At 48.0% G+C, this 22107-nt stretch overlaps 1 protein-coding gene across 5 annotated transcripts in view; it reads left to right on the top strand.

Moving 5' to 3' along the window:
- MRAS (muscle RAS oncogene homolog) overlaps positions 1-20189 on the top strand; it is a 63665-nt gene extending 43476 nt beyond the window's left edge. For 4 of the 5 annotated variants that reach the window (XM_017895846.1, XM_017895845.1, XM_017895843.1 and 1 more), the window contains exons 3-6: positions 12000-12153; positions 13142-13241; positions 15206-15285; positions 16843-20189. In XM_017895846.1, coding sequence (XP_017751335.1) covers positions 12000-12153; positions 13142-13241; positions 15206-15285; positions 16843-16942 — 434 coding nt within the window. In that variant the 3' untranslated portion in view covers positions 16943-20189. Of the gene's footprint in view, positions 1-11999; positions 12154-13141; positions 13246-15205; positions 15286-16842 lie in introns of all 5 variants that reach the window. The other variant, XM_017895847.1, reaches the window with a different exon arrangement.
- Positions 20190-22107: the final 1918 nt, after the last annotated feature.

The following is a 22107-nucleotide window of genomic DNA, read 5'->3' as shown; positions in this document are numbered from 1 at the left end:
ATTTATTTATTTATTTATTTATTTATTTATTATTTTTTGAGACCACGTCTCACTCTGTTACCCAGGCTGGAGTGCAGTGGCACAACCTTAGCTCACTGTAACCTCTGCTTCCCAGGTTCAAGCGATTCTCCTGCCTCAGCCTCCTGAGTAGCTGGGACTACAGGTGCCTGCCACCACACACAGCTAATTTTGTATTTTAGTAGAGGCGGGGGTTCACCATGTTGGCTAGGCTGGTCTCGAACTCCTGACCTCAGGTGATCCACCTGCCTTGACCTCCCAAAGTGCTGGGGTTACAGGCGTGAGCCAGTGTTCGCGGCCAGTGTATTTTTAAGATGAGAGAAATTACAGCACATTTACCTGCTGGTGAAAATAAACCACTAGAGAATAGGATGATGAAGGAACAACAGTTGCAGCAGTGTCCTCGCACAGGTGGCAGGGACCTGGAACCAGTGTCCAGCTGGAGAGGATGGTCTTAGGAGCAGGGCTGGGTCATCCACCCTAGCGAGAGGGCATGTGTTTTACAGGAAGGGAGGTGGGTTGATTTTTTTCTCATATAACTTTTTTTATTGAGATAAAATTCACATGTGAAATTCATATGTACAGTTCAGTGGTTTTTAGTGTATTCACAGAGTTGTACAACCACATATTGCTGATTGATTAACAAATCAGTAATCATTGTAATCACTGCCACTCATTCCTGAAAGTATCCATCCCCAACCTTGCTCAAAACCCCCCTTACCCATGAGCACTCACTCGCTATTGTCCCCCCTCCTCAGTCCCTGAAACCATTAATCTACTTCCTGCCTTTATGGATTTGCCTACTCCAGATGTTTCATGGAAACGGAATGCGATGGCACATGGTCTCTTGCGCCTGGCTTCTTTCACTTAGCACGGTGTTTTCCAGGTTTATCCTGCTGCAATGTGTATCAGAATTCCATTCTTTTTTATGATATTCTAGTGTACGGATATACTACATTTTGTTTTTTGTTTTTGAGATGGAGTTTCACTCTTGTTGCCCTGACTGGAGTGCAGTGGCACGATCTTAGCTCACTGCAACCTCTGCTTCCTGGGTTCAAACAATTCTCCTGCCTCAGCCTCCTGAGTATCTGGGATTACAGGTGTGCGCCACCACACCCAGCTAATTTTTGTATTTTTATTAGCGAGGGGGTTTCACCATGTTGGCCAGGCTGGTCTCGAACTCCTGACTTCAGGTGATCTGCCTGCCTCGGCCTCCTGAAGTGCTGGGATTACAGGCGTGAGCTACTGCGTTTGGCCATATACTACATTTTGTTTATTCTTTCATCAATCAATGGACATTTGGGTTGTTTCTGCTTTTGGCCATTGTGAGTAATATTGCTGTGACTGTTCATTGTGCAAGTTTTCATGTGAAAACTTGCTTTCAATTCTCTTGGGTATATACCTAGAAGTGGAATTGCTGGGGGTCATTTGGTAACTCTAGGTTTAACACTTCGAGGAATTACCAAACTGTTTTTTCAAAGTGGCTTCACTGTTTCACATTCCTCCCAGCAGTGTGTGAGGGGCCCCATGCCTCTCAGGTGGGTGATGTGGGGTGCAAGCATGTGGAATTTATCTCCTGTTGGATCCCTGTTTCAATTCCTGAGCTGAGAGTGCAAGCTTTGGCAGAAGAGGAGGGGCAGGCGGTGGTCACCCAGGCAGTGGGAGAATGATGGAGAAGGATGGTGGACACTCTGAAGGCCCTGGAAGTTGATGCTCAGGCCTTTAAAGGGGGAGAAACCAGTGCACTCATGAGTTTTCGCTTCCCTGCCACCTATGGCTGCCCAGGCGCAGGTGTGGAGTAGGTGGAGAGTTTGGTGTAAGCAAGTGGAGTGAATGCAGGAAGCAGCCTCCAGGCTTCTGTCCTCCATCTCTGTCCTCACTCCTCCTTTTAGACCTGCTGTTCTTCACAGGCTGTGGGGATGCCACTGCTGACTCCCTGCTCAAAGACAGGCTGGTGTGAGAAGCAGAGCAAGGCTTAGAATCAGACGGGCGTGGGTTCAAATCCTGCCTCTACTGCTCATTAGCCATATGAACCTAAGCAAATCACTAGCCTTGCCCTGCCTCTGTTTCTTCACCTGTCAAATGCCAGCCTCCCAGAGGGACTGCAAGGTGGAAGTGGGATTATAAGCCAATGCTCCCAGTTGCCTCCCTGTTTCTCTACACTGCCAGGCCGCCATCTGTTCGTGTGATATTCCTGGCCTCTAGTTACACAGCGGAGACCCCTGCTGTCCTTTCCCCTTTCTTCTCTTCCTTCCCTGAGAGCCGCATTGAGGATTCTAGGTTCCTCTAAGAATCCCACAGAACCATAGACCATCTCCCCAGAATGTGTACCCACATATGCAGTTTGTATACCAATTCTGGGGATCATGGGCCTTGTGAAAACTTATCCTAAGACCCCCTCACTCCATTCCCCACAGCTGCAGGAGTGTGGCCTCCAGCATGAGCAACCCCCAAAGCTGGTGGCTGGCACTTCTCCCCTAATGTTATCCTTAAGCCAGGGTGTGAGGAGGTTGGGGCCACTAGCAAAGGGACTCTTCCCTGTCACCAGGGGGCCAATTGGTGCCCACTATAGGACTTTAGCCCCCTTCCCCTTGGGGGGTCCCAGGTGTCCTGGCTGTCTGCACCCTGCCAGCACTTTGGAGAAGTTCAAGAAAGCAGCTGTTTTTCTAGGAACAGTGCATGGTGAGTGCATCAGCCCTTTTGCCCAGCACCCAACCCCGCTCCATACACACTCATTACCCAGAAAGGGGAGCACAAATTAAAATAGTAAATACCCTTCATCACCATGTATGTACAACTAAGTGATATTATTTTTTCGAATCTATTCTTAAGCTTCCTCACCTTATTCTTCTGTAAAATGTGCATAATCATTCCTGCCTCCCATGACGGGTTTGTGAATTAGAGATACATAGAAAACTCTAGGCATGGGGCTGGGCACAGTGGCTCATGCCTGTAATCCTAGCACTTTGGGAGGCCAAGGCAGGCGGATCACTTGAGGCCAGGAGTTCAAGACCAGCCTGGCCAACATGGCAAAACCCCATCTTTACTAAAAATACAAACATTAGCGGGGAGTGGGGACATGCACCTGTAATTCCAGCTACTTGGGAGGCTGAAGAATGAGAATCACTTGAACCCAGGAGGCAGAGGTTGCAGTGAGCTGAGATTGTACCACTGCACTCCAACCTGGGTGATGGAATGAGACTCTGTCTAAAAAAAAAGAAAAAGAAAAGAAAAAAGAAAACTTTAGGTATGGCCCTTGGAGGCATATTATCTCTAGAAATTGTTTTCTCTATTGCTTGATATTCCATGACCCTTATTTCACCCTGAAGGGGTGTCATAAAAGTTTTTGTTTTCGCTTTTTTGAGACAGAGTTTCACTCTTGTTGCCCAGGCTGGAGTGCAGTGGCACGATCTTGGCTCACTGCAACCTCCCCCTCCCAGGTTCAAGTGATTCTTGTGCCTCAGCCTCCTGAGTTGCTGGGATTACAGGCGCTTGCCACCATGCCCGGCTTATTTTTATGTTTTTAGTAGAGATGGGGTTTCACCTTGTTGTCCAGGCTAGTCTCAAACTCCTGACCTCATGATCCACCTGTCTCGGCCTCCCAAAGTGCTGGGATTACAGGTGTGAGCCACCGCTCCCTGCCGTGTATCATAACAATTTAAAAGTCAGTTTTTAGTGATTTCCCCTAAAGCTGGAGTGGGCTGTTTTAACCCAGTGATGGCATTTCCTGTAGAGTGCAGATGATTCGTCTAGTCGTTCTGCAAGTATTTTTTGAGCCTTCCTTGGGTGCCGAAGCTTTTGTGGGCCCAGGGAAATGAAAGCCAGGTTCCCACATTCTGGGACTCTATCCCATGGTGAGGAGCTGAGCCAGGCCCAGAGGCCCAAACTTGGAGGAATAGATGACACATGCAACAGGAAGGGTTCAAAGATGGAGGTCAGAGGCTGGGCGCTCTTGTGAGGAGGAGGGGAGATGGACTGCATCCCAGCTGGTGGGCGGCTGGGACGGCCAGTGGAGAGGAGGGGAAAGGGCATTCTAGATGGAGGTCATGGCTTGGGCAAAGGCTTGGAATGGAGATACAGCCCAGCCGGTTCGAGGATGGCCAGACAGTGGTGGTTCTGGTTGAAGAAAAATGACTGGACAGGCTGGGATGTTTGGGCCTTAGGGAAATAGGAACACCTTTCTTCCTGGTGTGTGGCCTTTAGTGGGTTCCTTTAACTCCTGGACCTCAGTGTCCCCATCTATACTAGGAGGATGGTAATATCTTCCTTCCAAGGCTGTGAAGAGGACTGAGAGAGCGGGTGTGTATAAAGCCTTTGGCACAGTGCTGGCTGCCAGCAGGAGCACAGTGGGCGGGACCACTTTTAGCCAAAGATCTTGACCGTACCGTGGGCTGTGGGCCACTGTCGGAGCCCCTAGAGCTCATGCTGTGACTTTTCTCCCTCTGGAAGCCTGGGTGGAGGAGGGAGAGAGAAGGTGGCTCACGCCTGTAATCCCAGGCGTGGGCAGTTTCCCTAGCATTTCCCAGGAGGGAGCAGGAAGGAGAGAAGGGAGGAGGAGAAGCAGAGAAAAGGGGGAGAGGTGAGAGGGAGGAGGAGAAAGTCTTGACCATTACATCAGGGCCCCAGGCTGGTGCCCCTCCATGCTGGCTGCCCTCCTGCCTGGGACTGCATGCCTTGCCAGCATGTGGGGCTTGCCTTGGCATCTGAAGTCCCAAAACTCCCAGCAGTTCCAGGGTCTCCAGTTAAATCCTCCTTTGCAAAGCTGCTGGGCCCTTGATCCCTTGATCCTCAAGTGGGAGGATTGGAGCATCGCAGACAGTTGTGCACAACACTGACCCTGTCTCTCCATTTATCTTTCTCCTTCCTCCTCCCCCGGTCTGGCTGCCTCTCTGTCTCTGTCTATCTGTCTGTCTGTCTCTCACAAACGCACACGCACATGCACATTGGCAGCATACCTCTTCTCCCACAGTGACTAATAGTTTCTGTCTCTGGAGTCCTCCTACCTTCATGACATCAGGCATGTGGAATGCAGGCAGGATCATAATTTCTTAAAAGTGTAGCTGCCCATTATCTTCACCATCCCCCAGGAAGCCTTGGAATCAGAACTGCTGACAAGGGGCCTGTGGCCAGGCATTTCCAGGTGTATGTGTGTGGAGGGGTGGGCTAGACAAGGGGTGGGCTAGTGCTACTTGGGAGCAGGCCCAGCTCAGCCACATACCCCTCTTCCCTGCTAGCCCTCCCAGACCAATGGATAGCTTCATACCATTCCTGGGGTAGATTTTGTCCCTTCTGTTTCATCTGCAATTATTAGTGTATTCAGGTTTTATATGTTTTCTGGAGCCAATTTTGATCATGTATATTTCTTGAACCATCCATTTCGTTGAGAATTGGAAATTTATTATTATCAAACTGTGTATGTTTTTCTCCATAATTAAATATATAGCTGTATCCATAGTCAGAGGCCTTTTCTCATTCCAAATGCTTGTCTTTTTTTCTCTGATAAGAATTGCTGAAAGTTGAGTTTTAAAATTGGTCCTTTGAAACAATCTGCTTTTGATTTTAGAGCTACTTTCCCCTCCTCCTACTCTGGCAATTTTACTTTTATTGATACCTTTTCCTTCTCTCTTATTTTGTTTATTTTTCCTTTTCTAGCCTCTTGATTTAAGTGTTTAGGTAATTTTCAGTTTTAGTTTCTGAAATGCATTTAAAGCTATAATTTTCCTCTCTAAGTACCACTTTGGCCTTAAATCAGAGGTTTTATTACTGTTGATTGTCCTTGAATTCTAAACTGTGATTTCTGCTTTTTAACTAGAGAGTTATAGAGGAGTATGGCTTTTAACATTTTCAGGTGGCTAGATTCTCTTATACTCTTGTTTCTGTTCATATCTGATCCTGTTACAGTACAGGTTGAGCATCTGCAGTCCAAAAATCTGAAATCTGAAATGATTCAAAATCTGAAACTTTTTGAGCGCTTATGTGACACCACAGTGAATAGTGCACATATAAGTACTTAACATGAACTTTGTTTTATACACAAAATTCTTGGACATATTGTATGAAATTATTTTCAGTCTATGTGTATAAATATAAATGAATCTTGTATTTAGACTTAGGTCCCATCCCCAAGAGATCTCATTACGTATACGCAAATATTCCAGAATCTTCTAAAAATAAAAAATCCGAAACACCTCTGGTCCCAAGCATTTCAGATAAAGGACAAAACTTAGCCTACAGGATTTCTGCCTTTTGGAATTTGTTGAAATTTTTATTTATGACCTAATATATAGCCAAATTTGATGTGTGTTTTAAAATGCTTCACGGCGGGGCACAGTGGCTCACACCTATAATCCCAGCACTTTGGGAGGCCGAGGCAGGTGGATCATGAGGTCAGGAGTTTGAGACCATCCTGGCCAACATGGTGGAACTCCATCTCTACTAAAGTAAATACGAAAATTAGCGAGCGTAGTGGCGCATGCCTGTAATCCTAGCTACTCGGGAGGCTGAGGCAGGAGAATTGCTGGAACCTGGCAGGCAGAGGTTGCAGTGAGCCAAGATTGCACCACTGCACTCCAGTCTGGTGACAGAGCAAGACTCCATCTCAAAAAAATTTTTTAAATAATAAAATAAAATAAAATAATAAAAAAGTTTGTGTACTATTTGAGTGTAAAGTTTGTTCTCTCTGTCTCTCAGAATAAGCTTACATTTTGTTTTGTTTTTAGAAACAGGTTCTCATTCTGCCCCAGAGGCTGCAGTTCTGTGGCAAGAATGTAGCTCACTGAAACCTCAAACTCTTGGGCTCAAGCTATCCTCCACTTTATCCTCCCAAAGTGCTGGGATTACGGGGATGAGCTACCTTGCCCAGCCAAGTACCTCAATTTTGTTATTTAATGATAGGACATTGCTTCTGGAGATCATTTGTTCTATATTTAAGAGAAGCCTCTTCAAGTCTCTCATAATGATTATGGAATTTGTCCAATTCCTGCTGTTTTTAAAAATCCGGTTTTTTCTCCACATACGTATTTAAGCAACATGCCTAGATGTTTATGATTGATGACTGTGGCACTTCTTGATGCTTGTACCTTTCCGATTTGTAGATGCACTTCTTTTATTTTGGTTACCATGTGACTGGCATTGTCTTTTTATCCTTCCATTTTTCATCCTTTCTGTCATTTTGCTTTACATGTGTCTTTGTAAGAAAGCAGGCAAATGGATTTTGTATTTAGTATCTGCTTTTAATAGGTGAATTTAATCCATTTGCATTTATTGTGGTGAATCATAGATTTATTTCAGCTATCTTATTTCATGCCTACTTTTTATTGTATTTGATTATTTTTGTTAAGTTTATTTTGCCTTTTGTTGGATTGGTTTCACTTACTTTGTCCTGTTTTTCCTCTGTTGCTTAGGAAGTTTGAGGTTTTACTTCTGTTCTTCTAGTGGTTATGCTATATATGTATGTGTATGAATACTCATATTTTTCTGTCAGCATCTAGATGTAATCAGGGTCATTAGCCTTTTGACAAATAAGGCAAGAACTTTAGTACTTACTTTTTTCCTGGCTCCTACCCTTACATATTGGATCATCATAGATTTTAGTTCCACATTGTCATCTATTCTCTTCAAATTATGCAACAACATTTAGTTAAACTTACCTGTTCTTTTAAAAATGTGTAGAGATGGGGTCTCACTATATTGCCCAGGCTGGTCTCGAACTCCTGGCCTCAGACTATCCTCCTACCTCAGCCTCTCAAAGTTCTGGGATTATAGGCTTGGACTTACTGCACTGGCCTTAAACTTAACTCTTATGTTTTGCTGTTTCCTTCTCTTACCACTTTGTAGTATCACTCATCTTTTTCATGGATTTATTTTTTACTTTGTAAGAATTCTTTCAGAAAGCCTGCGTGATATAATTTCTAAGATCTTCAATGTCTGAGATGACTATTTTTCCTTTCCATAGGGCCCATTTTGATTTTCAACTCCCTATTAATTTTTTTTAATTTGAACATATTTTAAAATATCCTAGATCTCTAGTTTTTGTTTAGATAATATATACCTTCAAAATCTGTAAATATATGAATTACGATATTGCCTTAATGTCTTCTGCTTTTCTTTTATTTATTTATTTATTTATTTATTTATTTAGAGACAGAGTTTCGCTCTTGTTGCCTAGGCTGGAGTGCAATGATGCGATCTTGGCTCACTGCAACCTCCGCCTCCCAGGTTCAAGCAACTCTCCTGCCTCAGCCTCCCGAGTAGCTGGGATTACAGGTGCCCACCACCACGCCCAGCTAATTTTTTGTATTTTTAGTAGAGATGGGGTTTCACCATGTTGGCCAGGCTGGTCTTCAACTCCTGACCTCAGGTAATCCACTCGCCTTGGCCTCCCAAAGTGCTGGGATTACAGGTGCGAGCCACCGAGCCCAGCCATCTTCTGCTTTTCAATTCAGGCCTTTCCATCCACACTTCAGCCAAATGCATACTGTTTCCATCTCTTTTATTAAATGCAGTTCTGAGTGGAATTCTTTTTTTTTTCTAAGAAAAAAAGGCTACAGTCCCTCCAGTTGAAGGTGTGGTCTTCCTGCTCCCTCCTGGGAAATACTGGGGAAACTACTCGGTCCTTGGCTGTAGGTCCTGTCTTCTGACCTCTTCATTTCACATCCAGATGAAGTAGTTCTAGGATACCAGAGCTGTAAGGATCTACTGGTCCCGGAGCCCCGCCCCTCATTTCCTACATGAGACTGAGGCCCAGGGAAGGAGCAGAAGTAGCCATGAGCTGCTTTTATGCCCTGGGCACCTCTTGGGTCCTCGTGTCCGTCACTGGCCCCTCTGAAGTGCCGAATGACTCCAGGGGATGTCCAGCAATGATGGGCTGTGGGGAGAGGCTACTTTCTTGGGTACTGTGTAAAGGTGCCTGCCTAAGGAGATGTGGATTCCCAGGCGTCCCCAGATAGCTTGTCCTGTGGCTTTCCTTGCCATCTATACACTGGCAACTCCCACATCTGTATCTCTTGCCCCCTCTTCTCTTCTCTACATCTGACTTAAGTCCCCAGACACCTTTTGGAAGTCATACATGGTGTCTAATAGGCTCTGAAGCCTGTGTCAAAAACTGAGTCCCCCAAACCCTGTTTCTCACCCAGATTTCCCCACCTCAGCATCTGGCATCACTATTCCCCCAGACACTCAGGCCAGAAACAGGCATCATCCTCAGTGCCTCCTTCTCTCACCTCTCTATCCCCGCACTTTCCTCCAGAAAGCTCTGCTCCTGTTGACTCTGTCTTGGAAAGTGGCCTTGGTCTGGTCACTTCCCCCAGCACCCACTCCCCGCCCTCGGCTCTACCAGCGTGTGTTGCCTGGATTCTTGTGCTAGCGTCCTCACTGGGTCCCTGCTTCCACTCTTGCTCTGTTTTCCCCAGCAGCCAGAATGAACTTTTCAAGATGTCCTCCAGAGCATGCCATTCTTTTCTTTCTTTTCATTTAAAAAAATTGTTTTTGAGATGGAGTTTCACTCTTGTCTCCCAGGCTGGAGTGCAATGGCGCTATCCCGGCTCACTGCAACCTCTGCCTCCTGGGTTCAAGTGATTCTCCTGCCTCAGCCTCATGAGTAGCTGGGATTATGGGTGCTCACCACCACTCCTGGCTAATTTTTGTATTTTTAGTAGAGACAGAGTTTCACCATTTGGCCAGGCTGGTCTTGAACTCCTGACCTCAGGTGATCCACCTGCCTCGGCCTCCCAAAGCACTAGAATTAGAGGCTAATCCTGCATCTTCAGTGGATCGGGTGCATCAGGTGGATCACCTGAGGTCAGGAGTTGAAGACCAGCCTGGCCAACATGAGGAAAACCCATCTCTACTAAAAATACAAAAAATTAGCTGGGCATGGTGGTGGGCGCCTGTAATCCCAGCTACTCGGGAGGCTGAGGCGGGAGAGTCGCTTGAACCCGGGAGGCGGAGGTTGCAGTGAGCCAACCGCACCTGGCCAGAGTATGCCATTCTTTTGCGCAAACTCTCCAGTGGCCCCTGTCTTGCTTAGAACCAAGCAAACCTTACACAGTGTGGCAGGCCCCACCGTCTGCCCCCACCTCCTCTCCATCCTTCACATGCCCTTCACTCCCCTTCTTTCCCTTGCACACCTCCACTTTGAGCCTTCGAATTTGTTGTGTTTCCTCTGCCTGGAGTGCTCTTCCGCTAGGCCATGTGGCTCCCTCTGGCCCCTCATTTAGTCACTGTTCAAATGTCACCTTCTGATAGTGGTCCTCCTTCCCTATCCAAAATGACACCAACTTCTGCCAGTGACCCTCAGCCAACTATATCATTCTTCACACTGTGTATCTATCTCCACTAAAATAACAGCCATTCATTTGTTGATCTGTCTCACTACTAGATGGTGAGTCCCATAAAAGCAAGGATTTGTTCTCATTCGCCTTCTGTCCATGGGGCCTAGAACACTTCCTGCCACCCAGCAGGCACTCAGACATTCCTTAAATGAATGAACAAGATCGGACAGACTTCACATTTATTTTTCATTCAGGTACTATTCGGGGCTACTTTTTGGCCAGGACTTGAGTAGACAGGTGACTGGCACAGACCTGCCATTACCCCTGGGAGTTAACAGTCCTGCTGGGGACAACTTCACGGGCGGCCAGAAGTGTTCCCGGAGGCGTTGGCATGGGGCTGGCGTCAGTCCTGGGGCTCCAGCAGCAGCCAAGTCAGAGTCCCTTCACCAAAGCCAATGGAGAAGGGGAGGGAAGGGGGAGTTGGAGGAAAGCGTCCTGGGCTGCAAGGGTAGCCAGAGCGGGAGAGAAGACCCCAGTGAGGATGGCAAGCTCACAGCGGACCCTCCTATAGGGCTTTTGTGCCAGGCACTGCACAGAGGGCATTACATATATTAACTGAAAACTACCTTGACCATCCCCATTTTAGGAAATGGTGGCACAGAGAGGGTAGCTTGCCTGGGGTCACACCTAGGCATGAGGAGCCAGACTCTGCCCAGTGGGCTGGCTCGAAAATCTGTAACCACCTGCTCCCCTGCCTCCTGGGAGAGGGGAAAGTGGATCTGGTCAGACAGTAGAGGGACTGGGAAGATGCAGGGGAGGCTAAGCCATGAGCAGGTGCTTGGAGGATGCTGCAGGTTCAGACTCCACTCTCCCAGAGGGCAGGAAGGGGTCAGGCCTGCACTGCTAAAAGGAACCCCACCCTGCCTACTGAGCTGTGGCTGTGAGCAGAGGGACGAGACTTTCCCTCCGCAGGAAGGAGGCTGGAGGAAGGTGGGGGCAAGGAGCGAGAGCATTTGGGCAGGAGTAGTTGAGGGATGGATGGGTTAGGAGGAAGAGCTTCCAGTCCCAGCCTGGGAGGAAATGCCCTGGCTGTGAGGGGCCACTCCTCCCCCAGGGTCTCCCTGGTATCTGTCCCCTTGGGGGCTGAGAAGCCCTTCCTGCCCAGATGGCCTCTTCAGGGCGTTCCCCGAGGCATGTCCATAAATAAGCTCTCCTGCCCTAGGGCGTAGAAGGTAGAGGCACTGTTTTCATCTATAGCGGAGGAAAGGGGAGGCTCAGAGAGTCAGGCAACCTCCCAAAGAGTCACAGTTTATAGGCCTTGCAGCAGGGATCCAAGCCCAGATCTGGCCAGAGGGATTATGTAGCACATAATGATGTAGTTCATCACTGACTTCATGAGGCGCCTCTGTAGATCAGAGAACTTAGGCCCAGTAAGCACATGGGCTGAAATTGGAGGAGAAGGGTTTGGTGGGTCCACAATAAGTCAGAGCCTAACCCTGAAGCAGGCTTTAAGGTCGGGGCGGGGAAGGGCGGGGGGGGGCTTCAGCTGGGACCCTTCCAGCAGCCCCAGAGAAAGAGCTTGTGCAGCCTCTCGTGGGACAGCTTGGACTGAGCCATGGTAGGGACAGCGGCAGCAGTGTGGGAGTCTGCAGGCTGTGGGGGCTGCAGGGTGGATGAGGACAGCCCCTGAGTGGCCTCATCCCACCCCAGTTCTGGACACAGCCGGGCAGGAGGAATTCAGCGCCATGCGGGAGCAGTACATGCGCACGGGAGATGGCTTCCTCATCGTCTACTCCGTCACCGACAAGGCCAGCTTCGAGCATGTGGACCGTTTCCACCAGCTCATCCTGCGCGTCAAAGACAGGTGAGCATCAAACACAGGTGAGAGTACCGCGAAGAGGCCTGCGCCTGCCTCCTAGGGCGTGCTCGCTTTGGCGCTCTTCTCTCTCTCTCGCGCGCGCGCGCGCCCCTAATTAAAGACTTGGATTTTTTTAAGCCTTATGTGAAGTAATTAAATAATTTGAAATTTGGCTTATACTCATTTTGTCTTGCTGAGTCTCAAAGAGGCTATGCAATGAAAATAAAAGCACAAACTAATAGGAAAAGAACAATACTTGAGTGAATTCCATTAAAGACAGAAAAAAATCTAGCTAACATGTATTCCAAAGAGAAAGTGTTAATCAGTTTACCAGGTAAAGGGCCACACATACATACACATAAAGCTCCCACAGATGAACGTGGGTTTTACTCTGAATACATGAATTGCGAAAGAAAAAACAAAAATGGCTCAGATGTGGGAAAATATTCAACTTTCTTGCTAATCAAAGAAATATAAGGAAGATAGTAAAATACCATTTTTCACCTGTGAAATTATAATTTCTTAAAATGGAAATACCCAATGCTGCCAAAGATGCGGTAAGATTGTCATTTCATTCAGTTTTGGACAAAATTTGGCCCATGTCAATAAGAATCTTTACAGTGACTATGCCTCTTGATGCCCTCTGCTGGGAGGCATCGTAATGGTGCAGCTGGCTGTGTGGTTGGTACATCTGAGTGACCCAAGAGATGGGAACCAGGTCTGGGGAGCCAGCCCCTGACCAGCAGCCCCTCAAGGCCTCACCATTGGCCTTGCAGTGGACCTGAGGCTTCAAGCCAAGACAGCCAGCAGCCCCTAGGCCCTTTCCCCTAAACCTAACCTCTCTCTGGAAAGGAGGAGGGAAGGGACTGCAGTCCAGGCTGACTGGGGAGGTGCTGTAGGCTGACTGTGCTATGCCTGAGATGTGGCTGTGCCACCTTAACTAGGTGTGAGGGTGGTGGAAACCTCACAGAGCTGCTATTCCTTTATTTCCCAGGGAGTCATTCCCGATGATCCTCGTGGCCAACAAGGTCGATTTGATGCACTTAAGGAAAATCACCAGGGAGCAAGGAAAAGAAATGGCGACCAAACACAATGTAGGTGTGTGCGTGTGTGTAGAGGGGGTCAGGAGATGTGTAAAAGCTGTTGCCTGGTCACCCCTGCAGTCCTGGTCTTTGGAAATGAAACTATTGTTTATTGAAGGGCTCCCCTTAGTTTAAGTCTTGTTGCTACTGAAATCTTGCAATTCCAGGAATCCAGGTAATGCACATCAGTGTTTCTTCAGTGGTAGAGGCAGGTCCCCTAGAAAGAAAGTAGAAGGTGTCTGGGACCTGGGGGGGATCATACAACTCAGGGACTTCTGAGCAATGGGGTGGGACCACAGGTGGCAGTGGTCTGAGGCCCTGGAGCCTGGGCCATTACTGAGCCGGCAGGAGTACAGGATGTGAAGGGGCTCCAGGTAGGTCCCAGCTCTAGCTGCAGTGCCTTCCTGCCTCCCCTGGGTGTGCGCAGGGAAGCATGTTGTCCTGACTCACAGGGGCCCCATAGGACTCTACTGGCCACTTATCAGGGGCACTTGCCTTGGCCGGATTTGGTGTCCAGCCTGGAAGAGGCTCCAAAGCAGACCTCAGCACACCTTACCAGGGCCAGGAGAAAGTGGAAAGTGTGCCCGGTTCAAACCCTGATTCTCTGCTGGCCGCTGTTGACCTTGAGCAAGTGCGTCACTCTGAGCTCAGTCTCCCGAGCTGCAGAATGGAGATACTTGCTTACCTCAGAGGGTTAATGTGAGGACTAAATGAGGTCAGGGATAGTGAGACCTGGAAAGCCAAACAGCCCACAATGAAGAGCAGTTTCCATTTAGTGTTATCAGAGACTCAAATATTTGTCCAATGAATATTTCAAAGGCTTAAGCTCTGCCTTTTGTGCTCTGCCCTTTGTGTGTCTGTTGGCTACAGCAAAAGTGTGCACATCTGACCTCACGTGATGATGATGGATGGGAAGATACTGACTGGTTTGTGTTCTGAGCAATGATTTACAATCTACTCCTCTAAAACAACAGTTTACCCTGTCGCCCTCCTCCATGCATTTGAAGTGTTATTTTTCTTTTCTTCACTGTGCTTTTCTTTTTCCAGCATATTATAATGAAAGGCATTAATTTTGTAATCAGAAAAAACTTATGAAAAATAACCAAGTTATTCAGTCTAATCACACTCAGCTTACTTCCGTCTGTCTCATCAAGCAAGGCCTGTGTGTTCCCCACCCTGCTCCCCGTCTTTGGGGAACGAACACTTCCTGCCTTGGCGGGGTCCCTGCTGTAGGAGAAGGTGAGCGCTCAGGAGTGTGTCCTGACCTCATAGAGTCTTTGTTCTCCTCCCTCTGCCAGCCTGAGGCTTTGTGCAGTTCTGGCCCTGGAAACCTGCTCTGTGGGGCCACCACGGTCACGTCTCCCGCTGTCTGCACCCTTTCGGCCGGGTGATGATTTCTCAGCATTGAACGTGCAGACAAAAACCTTGTGTAAACATGGTTGAGCTCCCAGGCTCATAGATACAGACCAAACAAGAGCTGGGCCAGGGTGGGGGCCAGCACAGATGGGCCAGGGTCACCCGGGCCCAGAGTCCTGGTCATGGCCCAGTCTCTCCTCAGCCTTTTCTACCAGCGTCCACTCTGGAGGGGCCCAGAAAGAGGGGCAGAAGTCATCCCAAGGTGGAGAAACAGACCTCAGAAAGAAAAATGGGTAGAATCAGAATATATTTGACTTTAATAAATGAAACAGTCTTTCATCTTCAAGTATGTAAAAAGATCACTTTATTCTATTTTTAGGGAGCTATTAAATATCTCTGTGCCTAGAGAACAAGAGGGAATTGGAAAAGCCATTAGTAACACTTTCCAACCTGAAAGAGTGAGAAGCCCCAAATGATGCCTGAGGCTGTTGGGGGCTGGGGCTTCTGTGGTGTGTTTTGAAAGCATCTGGGTTCCTCAGAACCTCTGAGCATTTTTAAGGGTAGAACAGGGCTTTGAGGATCTCTGTGCCACTTTGACCAAGTTGAGCTTTGCCTTCCAGATTCCGTACATAGAAACCAGTGCCAAGGACCCACCTCTCAATGTCGACAAAGCCTTCCATGACCTCGTGAGAGTAATTAGGTGAGCACTGCCCCCTCCCTAGAAGCAGGCCTCCACAGCATGGGTTGGCTCCTGGAGGCAGCTGGGAGCTTGAGGAAGCAGCTCCTCTTCTGAGGCCATGAGGCTGTAGAATTCTGGGCCTATGTTGGATTTCTTGTCCCTCCTTCCATTTCTTTCTTTTGCTCTTTCCACCCACCTCTGCCCTCCCCACAGCTGCTAAGGGGTTTGTGGGTGAAGTCTGCTGCACGTGCTAAATGGAAATGCCTTCCTGTCTGAGGCAGTGGCTCAGGCTCCCTGGAAGGCAGCTCCCTCCAGCCTGACTTCAGTGTTCTCCTCACTCCAAAGCTTTCGACACCTTACAAACTAGGTCTTTCTCCTCTTCCATGTCCTGATATCAGAGCACCCTTTGATATTTCCCATGAACAACCAATATTCTGATTCCAAGGTTCAAATTTCAGAGGCATTGCATACGTATCTCCTTTCCTGACTCCACCAGCTGTCAATCTCCAAGTATTGTCAGCAATCGTCATGAAAGTTTCTTGTATATTCCTTTGCATGGTCAGGGTCCAGATCTTAATCACCTCATGCACTCATGACTAAAATGAGTCATGAGTGCATCTGGCTGCATCTCCTGTCACCGATCTATCCCATTTCCCAAATCTTCAACATGCACAGCAGCCTAACCAGTGGGTCTCAGACATTGTGCGTTGAGTTTGTGGCCTGTATGCTGGCGCCTTCAAGGGCTGCTGATGAGCTGTGAGATCAGCCCCGGGGCTCTAACCCCCACTATACACACATCCCCAACATGCTTAAAAGCTCATCTTCTCATTATTCCCCCAGCATAATGAGGACATATTACAGTCTTCGCTTTATGTTCTTGCTGGCAGTTTTGCACTCTCAAGATGATTTTCTCATCCAGGTGTGGTGGCTCATTTCTGTAATCCCAGCACTCAGAGGCAAAGGTGGAAGTGGAGGAAAGAGGATTGCTTGAGGCTAGGAGTTCAAGACCAGCCTGGGCAACATAGTGAAATGCCATCTTTACAAAAGAAAGAAACTATTTTATCTTAGGCATTTTGCCTCCAATTAGGACGTGCTGCCATCAGGTAGCCTATGGTGATGTCTTGGTTGTGAACCAATAGTGCCAAGGTCAGGTTTTAGACATAGGAAAAGTTAACAGAAAACATGAAATGGCTTTTATGCTTAGTTGACCCATCATTTTATTTAAACTATGAAACACAGAAATAGAAACCAGCACCCTATAAGACAAATCGTGATGTAGCTTGCGATTTATGTAAATGTAGCCACAACATAATGTCAGTCATTCCCATCAGTAGGGCGATTTAGGTTATCCCCTCCCCTGTCTCCCTGTTTCATTGCCTCAGGAGAAGCTATCCTGCCAGGCCCTACTCCAGTGGCCAGGACAATCACTGGGTGAGGCATGGCATCCCCATCCCCTCACCCACTAACCCTGCCACAACAGGCCTCCTCTGCCTCAGATCTGGGGCTAGGGAGGAGAGGGGCAGAGGAGAAGCAAAGCCCCTTCTGACTTTGTCTTTCTTCCCTTCATTGTTTCAAAAGGCAACAGATTCCGGAAAAAAGCCAGAAGAAGAAGAAGAAAACCAAATGGCGGGGAGACCGGGCCACAGGCACCCACAAACTGCAATGTGTGATCTTGTGACAGGCCTGAGGCCCTGGGCACAGTGACTGTGGCCTGGCCATCCCTCGGGGCCCCTCCCCACCTAACTGCACTGAAACCATTTCTAACCACAACCCTTGGCCCAAGGATCTGGTACAGGAAGGGAGAAGGGTGGGTGGGCAGGGAGCAGACAGGGTCTGGCTTTGCCCAGAGGGCACGGGCTTTCCCACCTCTCACAAGAGACAAGGAAGCCGCCTGTAAGCAGAAGCAGCATCCCAGTGCCCCTGGCCTCCCCATGTGTTGATTCAACCCGATTCCTGCCCCTCTCTCGGTGGGTGTGTTGTTTATTGTAACTACATAGTGTTGGTTTGATGTGGAAGTGTTTATCCACATACAAAGTACAAAACAAGCCATGAACAAGCTTCTTCCCCTTACCCCCCATCCACAGTGTCTGAGCTTGGATGTCTTTTATAGATTTTTAAATTATTTTAGTGATTGTTATTTTATTAAAGGGGTCTGGGCTCACTGCCTGGTGAAGTTTCAAGTGTTCAGCAGACCTCTCTGGTAACATATCTGGAATATTGTTGTTTTTTAACTGAGTTTTCCCATCAGTGCCAAAACTCAACTCAATCTGAAAGTAGAGTGACTGAGAGGACAGAAGTGAATGGGAACTGGAGCTGGAAGCCTCAGGCCATGGGTCAAACCTGGGAGGGAAAGAGACCCTACTCATGGCCTAGAAATGAGAGAAGAGAGAGGTATTTACCCAGAGGGTTTTCCTATGGTTGGGGATGCAAATATTAGAAAACAGATTGTATTTTGCTGAAGGGAGTGGCTGTCATGAGCATGTCAGTTCTAAAAGGGGTTTTCATTATCCTGGAAATGTATAAACTAAAGTAAGCTGATTGGCTTTGCAAACGTGTCCATTTGTTTTTCAGACAGTATGGGTTAAGTTCTCTGCCCTCCCCAGGGGTCTGAGGAGGCTCTGGGTTTCTCAGATCTGTCTCTTGCTGCTTTTCACATTGGCTGTGCTGCTTGGTGCCTCTCTGATATGAACACACTGACATGTCAAAGTAACCTAATGTGGACACCATGCAGAAGACTCCAGTTCATGCTGGATCTTAACCGAAGACGATTCAATACTGTTATCACTAAAACAGCACCAACACCTGAAGCCATCTTCCCTTGGAGTTAACTGACTACCACTTCTGTAAACCCAGTCAATGAGCAGACCCCTTCCAGTATTTGTAAAAGTAGTACTGGTTGCCTTTTTGGCAATTTTTATTGACCTGTTGAATCTTGACTATAATATGATCTGACAAGTAAGGAAGGCTGGGCTGATGTGTGGCTCTCATACACCTTCCACAAGGGGGCAGTCTCCCCAGCTCCCTGATGATGCTCACCCCCAAACCCCCATCAGGTGCTGCTGGTGTGAGCCAAAGACTGGAGTTTTTCCAGCTGGGGTGGGAGTGGAGCGACAACAGGAACAACGGTGCACCAAAGAAAAGGTCAGAATATAAGGCAGCACAGCTGGTGACCTTATTTTCTAGATGTTACAAATCAGGTCACTATGCAAACTAGAACATCCTCAGCAGGTGGCCTGGCCACTCTGGAGAAAGAAACCCAAGGAAAGTGAGCACCCAACTGGATGCCAGGACACCTGGGTTCTGAAAATGCGCTGTGTTCCTACCTCGGCAAGATCACCAGCACTAAGGGGCCCAGCTGGAGAGTGATTCTGCTACAAAAGGAGATAGTTGAGACTTTTGTTTGTTGGAAATCAAACTTCTTATTTGACTAAATTGCCCCTTTTTCTGTTCCTAAAAGGAAGGATAAGAGAGAACATTCCAGATGAGGCACTTCAGAGTTTCCTTAGATCCTATAATGTTAAGAGGTATTTTAAACACTAAAAGGACAAAGCTCTTCCCAATCCTTATGCTTCCCTAAGTGGCATCTGCAGCAGGTACGTGTGTAGTTTGATGGCAGCTGCAAACTGGAGGTGAGGCGGAGGAAAGGCAGGCAGGAAGAAGTGAGGATGGAGATGCTCAGAACCAAGAGCATGGTGGAGTAGGAGAAGAAGCCCTGCACACAGGGCGGTGTCCACAGCCAGAAAACTCCTGCTGGGCACCAACCACTACAAGCATAACCCATACCCACCATGGGGCTGCAACTCCTCGACGGCACTGAGTGGGGTAGTCTCACTGGAAGCAGATCAGCTGACATAGAAGAGAGACCTTGGCCATAAAGGTGAGAAGACAGGCATTTCAACCACATGGTTGGGACAGAAGGGACAGTGCATCTGTTCATCCATCCTGCTCTTGGCTCACAGTTGAACTCCATAGTGCCTGAGAGAGACTAGTTAAGGGTTGGTCTTCTGTAGCCTCTGCTGTTGAGCCTCTGGTAAGCGTTCATCTCCCATGAACTCATTTCCCCATATGTGAAGTGAGTAAATAATGCCCCATTTGTAGAAGTGGGCCCTCATGACTGAGGTAGCTTCCAGATAGGCCAGAGTAGAGTGTAGAGTGTGCCCTGTGGCATCCCTCCATCATCTTCTCCATCATCATCTACCAGGGTCAGACTGGGAAACCTGGTTGGCCACGCCACACCATGACTGAGGAGCCAACTGGGACTTGTGGCTGTTTGACATCCTCATGTTCCCACTGGTCTTCCAGAGAATAGTGCTACTCTCACATCTCCTGGAGCACAGCCTTCCTGAAATGTCCTCACCCTATGCCTTTGCCATTGTGTGCTCTCAGATTTCCTCCACTATTTGACACCCTCTTTAGAGGGCTGCTTTTTTTTCCAGAGATAATCCTAGCCATCCTCTCCACTCGGGCTATGGCCACTTACTACCCGTGCAGTTTGCCACACAGGGGACACCTGGATGGTTTCTCTTAGGACTTTTCCCACCTCCTTCTCATGACACTTGCTGTGGAGAATGCCTGGCTGGCCTCCTGGGGCCTGTCTCGCTTTGCCAGGAGACATGACCCACTAATATGGCAACTCTAACCCAAAGGCCCCTCAGACATTACAGCAAATCCGGAGCCACAGACAGGTTCCCTCCGTTGGTAGCCCATCGTGTTTGAAATTCCATGTCGAGTTTACTTGGAATGAAAGATACTTGAATTATCGTGCGCCCGTGAGTTCCCAGCTTCTGTTTCATAGTCTTAACAGGTGGCCATTGTCGTGAAACGAGAGTGATGCCTGAAGATCTCAATGATGTTTGAGCCTTTTATGTAACTTTCTATTAAGTCTTTATATATCTCGACTGATTAATAAAGAAGAGAAACACGTACCTGTCTTATTTCCTTTTACTCCAATATTCCTGAAGTTTTGCTGAGAACCTTGTGAGTTGTTGGTGTTCTGCCCAGAACATCCACCTCTTACAGAGCATGACCTTGGTCCTAACCAGATCTAAAGTAAGGAGGAGCCCACTGGTGGCCAGGGGTGTCTCCTTCCTGCGCAGAGCCGAAGGATGAAGGCAGGCTAGCACAGCATTTAGAGGCACTGCTTCTTGATGCTGGGCAGATCTGGATTTTAGCCCTGCTACCGACCTTTGTGTGCCTTTGGGCAAATGACCTGCCTTAGTCTTGAGCTGCCCTGCCTGTGAATGGGACAATAATGTGCACCTCGAAGTAGCTGGAGGACTAAAGCTAACCTAGGACTGTGGTGAGGAGCCCAGAAACGGTGCTCTTTGTCCAGGACACCTATTGGATTATCTGCCTGACATTCCTTTTCATGGAAACTGCCCTCTTCCCCCATCCTTGGGGTTACAGTCTTTGGCACAATGTGATTTCACTTCTTTGTTGATTAAATACGGCGGGTACTTGACCAACTTGAACCTCTCAGGCTCTGTTTTCCAGGGAATACAAGCCAAAACCCTCTCTGGGTAGCTCTTATGGGCAACTCTAGCTGAAACATGTAAACCTGGGTGCTGGAGGATGCTTCTCATGCCCTCTGGGCTGGAGGCAGAGAAGGCTAGACTGCAGAGTGGGGGGAGAGGCAATGTAGTGGACCACTCAGGCCTGTCTTCCTGCCCATTCGTTCTTTCCACAAATATTTATTGGGCACTACTGTATGCTAGGCGCTGGGCTGGGTGCTGGGTATATGGTAGTGAACAAGGCGGTGGGTCTTAGGAACTGGTAAGTCAGTTCTTTCTCCTCTAGTTCTATATTAGTTTCATGTGGCTATTGTAACAAATTACCACAAACTTAGTGGCTTAAAAGAGAAATGTATTCTCTCACAGTTCTGGAGACCAGAAATCAAAACTCAGTATCACTGCCCTGAAATGAAGGTGCCAGGAGGGCCTTTGCTCCTTACCTCTCCCAGTTTCCGGTAGCTGCTAAGATTCCTTGGCATGTGGCTCCATCACTCCAGTTTGGGAGGCCAGCATCTCCATATCTTTTACTTCTCCATCTTCACATTGCCTTCTCTGTGTGTGTCAAATCTCCCTCACTCTCAGTTGATACTTCTTCCGTCACTGAGAAGGTTGAAAACAGCTGAACAGAATTTCCACAGACTTCTTTCACCCCCTCTGCCCACTCTGCAGCATCTGCACCCACCTGCTCTACCTTCTTAGTTGTTAGTGATGAACCCTCCATGCTCCTGGCTGAAGCCAAGCCGCTTCCTCGAGCACTAGCACATACCAGGCATTATCCTGGCCCCTCACCCCTCCTCTGTAACACCAATTTCCCCCTCTACTGGATCTTTCTCATTTTAAAGAAAAACAAAACCTTCTTTTGACCCACTTTTTCAGCCAGATACCACTTGATTCTCTGCTCTCTTTTGTAAGAAACCATCCCCCCCCCGCCTTTTTTTTTTTTTTTTTTTTTTTTTTTGAGACAGAGTCTTGATCTGTCGCCCAGGCTGGAGTGCAGTGTGATGATCTCAGCTCACTGCAACCTCCATCTCCCAGGTTCAAGCGATTCTCCTGCCTCAGCCTCCCAGGTAGCTGGGACTACACGCATACACCACCACACCCAGCTAATTTTTGTATTTTTAGTTAAGATGCAGGGTTTCACCATGTTGGCCAGGCTGGTCTCGAACTCCTGACCTCAAATGATCCACCTATCTCTGTCTCCCAAAGTGCTGGGATTACAGGCGTGAGCCATCGCACCCAGCCCAGCAAGAAACCATCTTAAAAGCAATCTATGGCCGGGCGCGGTGGCTCAAGCCTGTAATCCCAGCACTTTGGGAGGCCGAGACGGGCGGAT

Source organism: Rhinopithecus bieti, unplaced genomic scaffold, assembly GCF_001698545.2.
Source record: "Rhinopithecus bieti isolate Rb0 unplaced genomic scaffold, ASM169854v2 scaffold_26603, whole genome shotgun sequence".
Lineage (NCBI taxonomy): Eukaryota > Metazoa > Chordata > Mammalia > Primates > Cercopithecidae > Rhinopithecus > Rhinopithecus bieti.
Note: the sequence above shows the minus strand (reverse complement) of the source record. Positions and strands in the feature narration are given on the sequence as shown.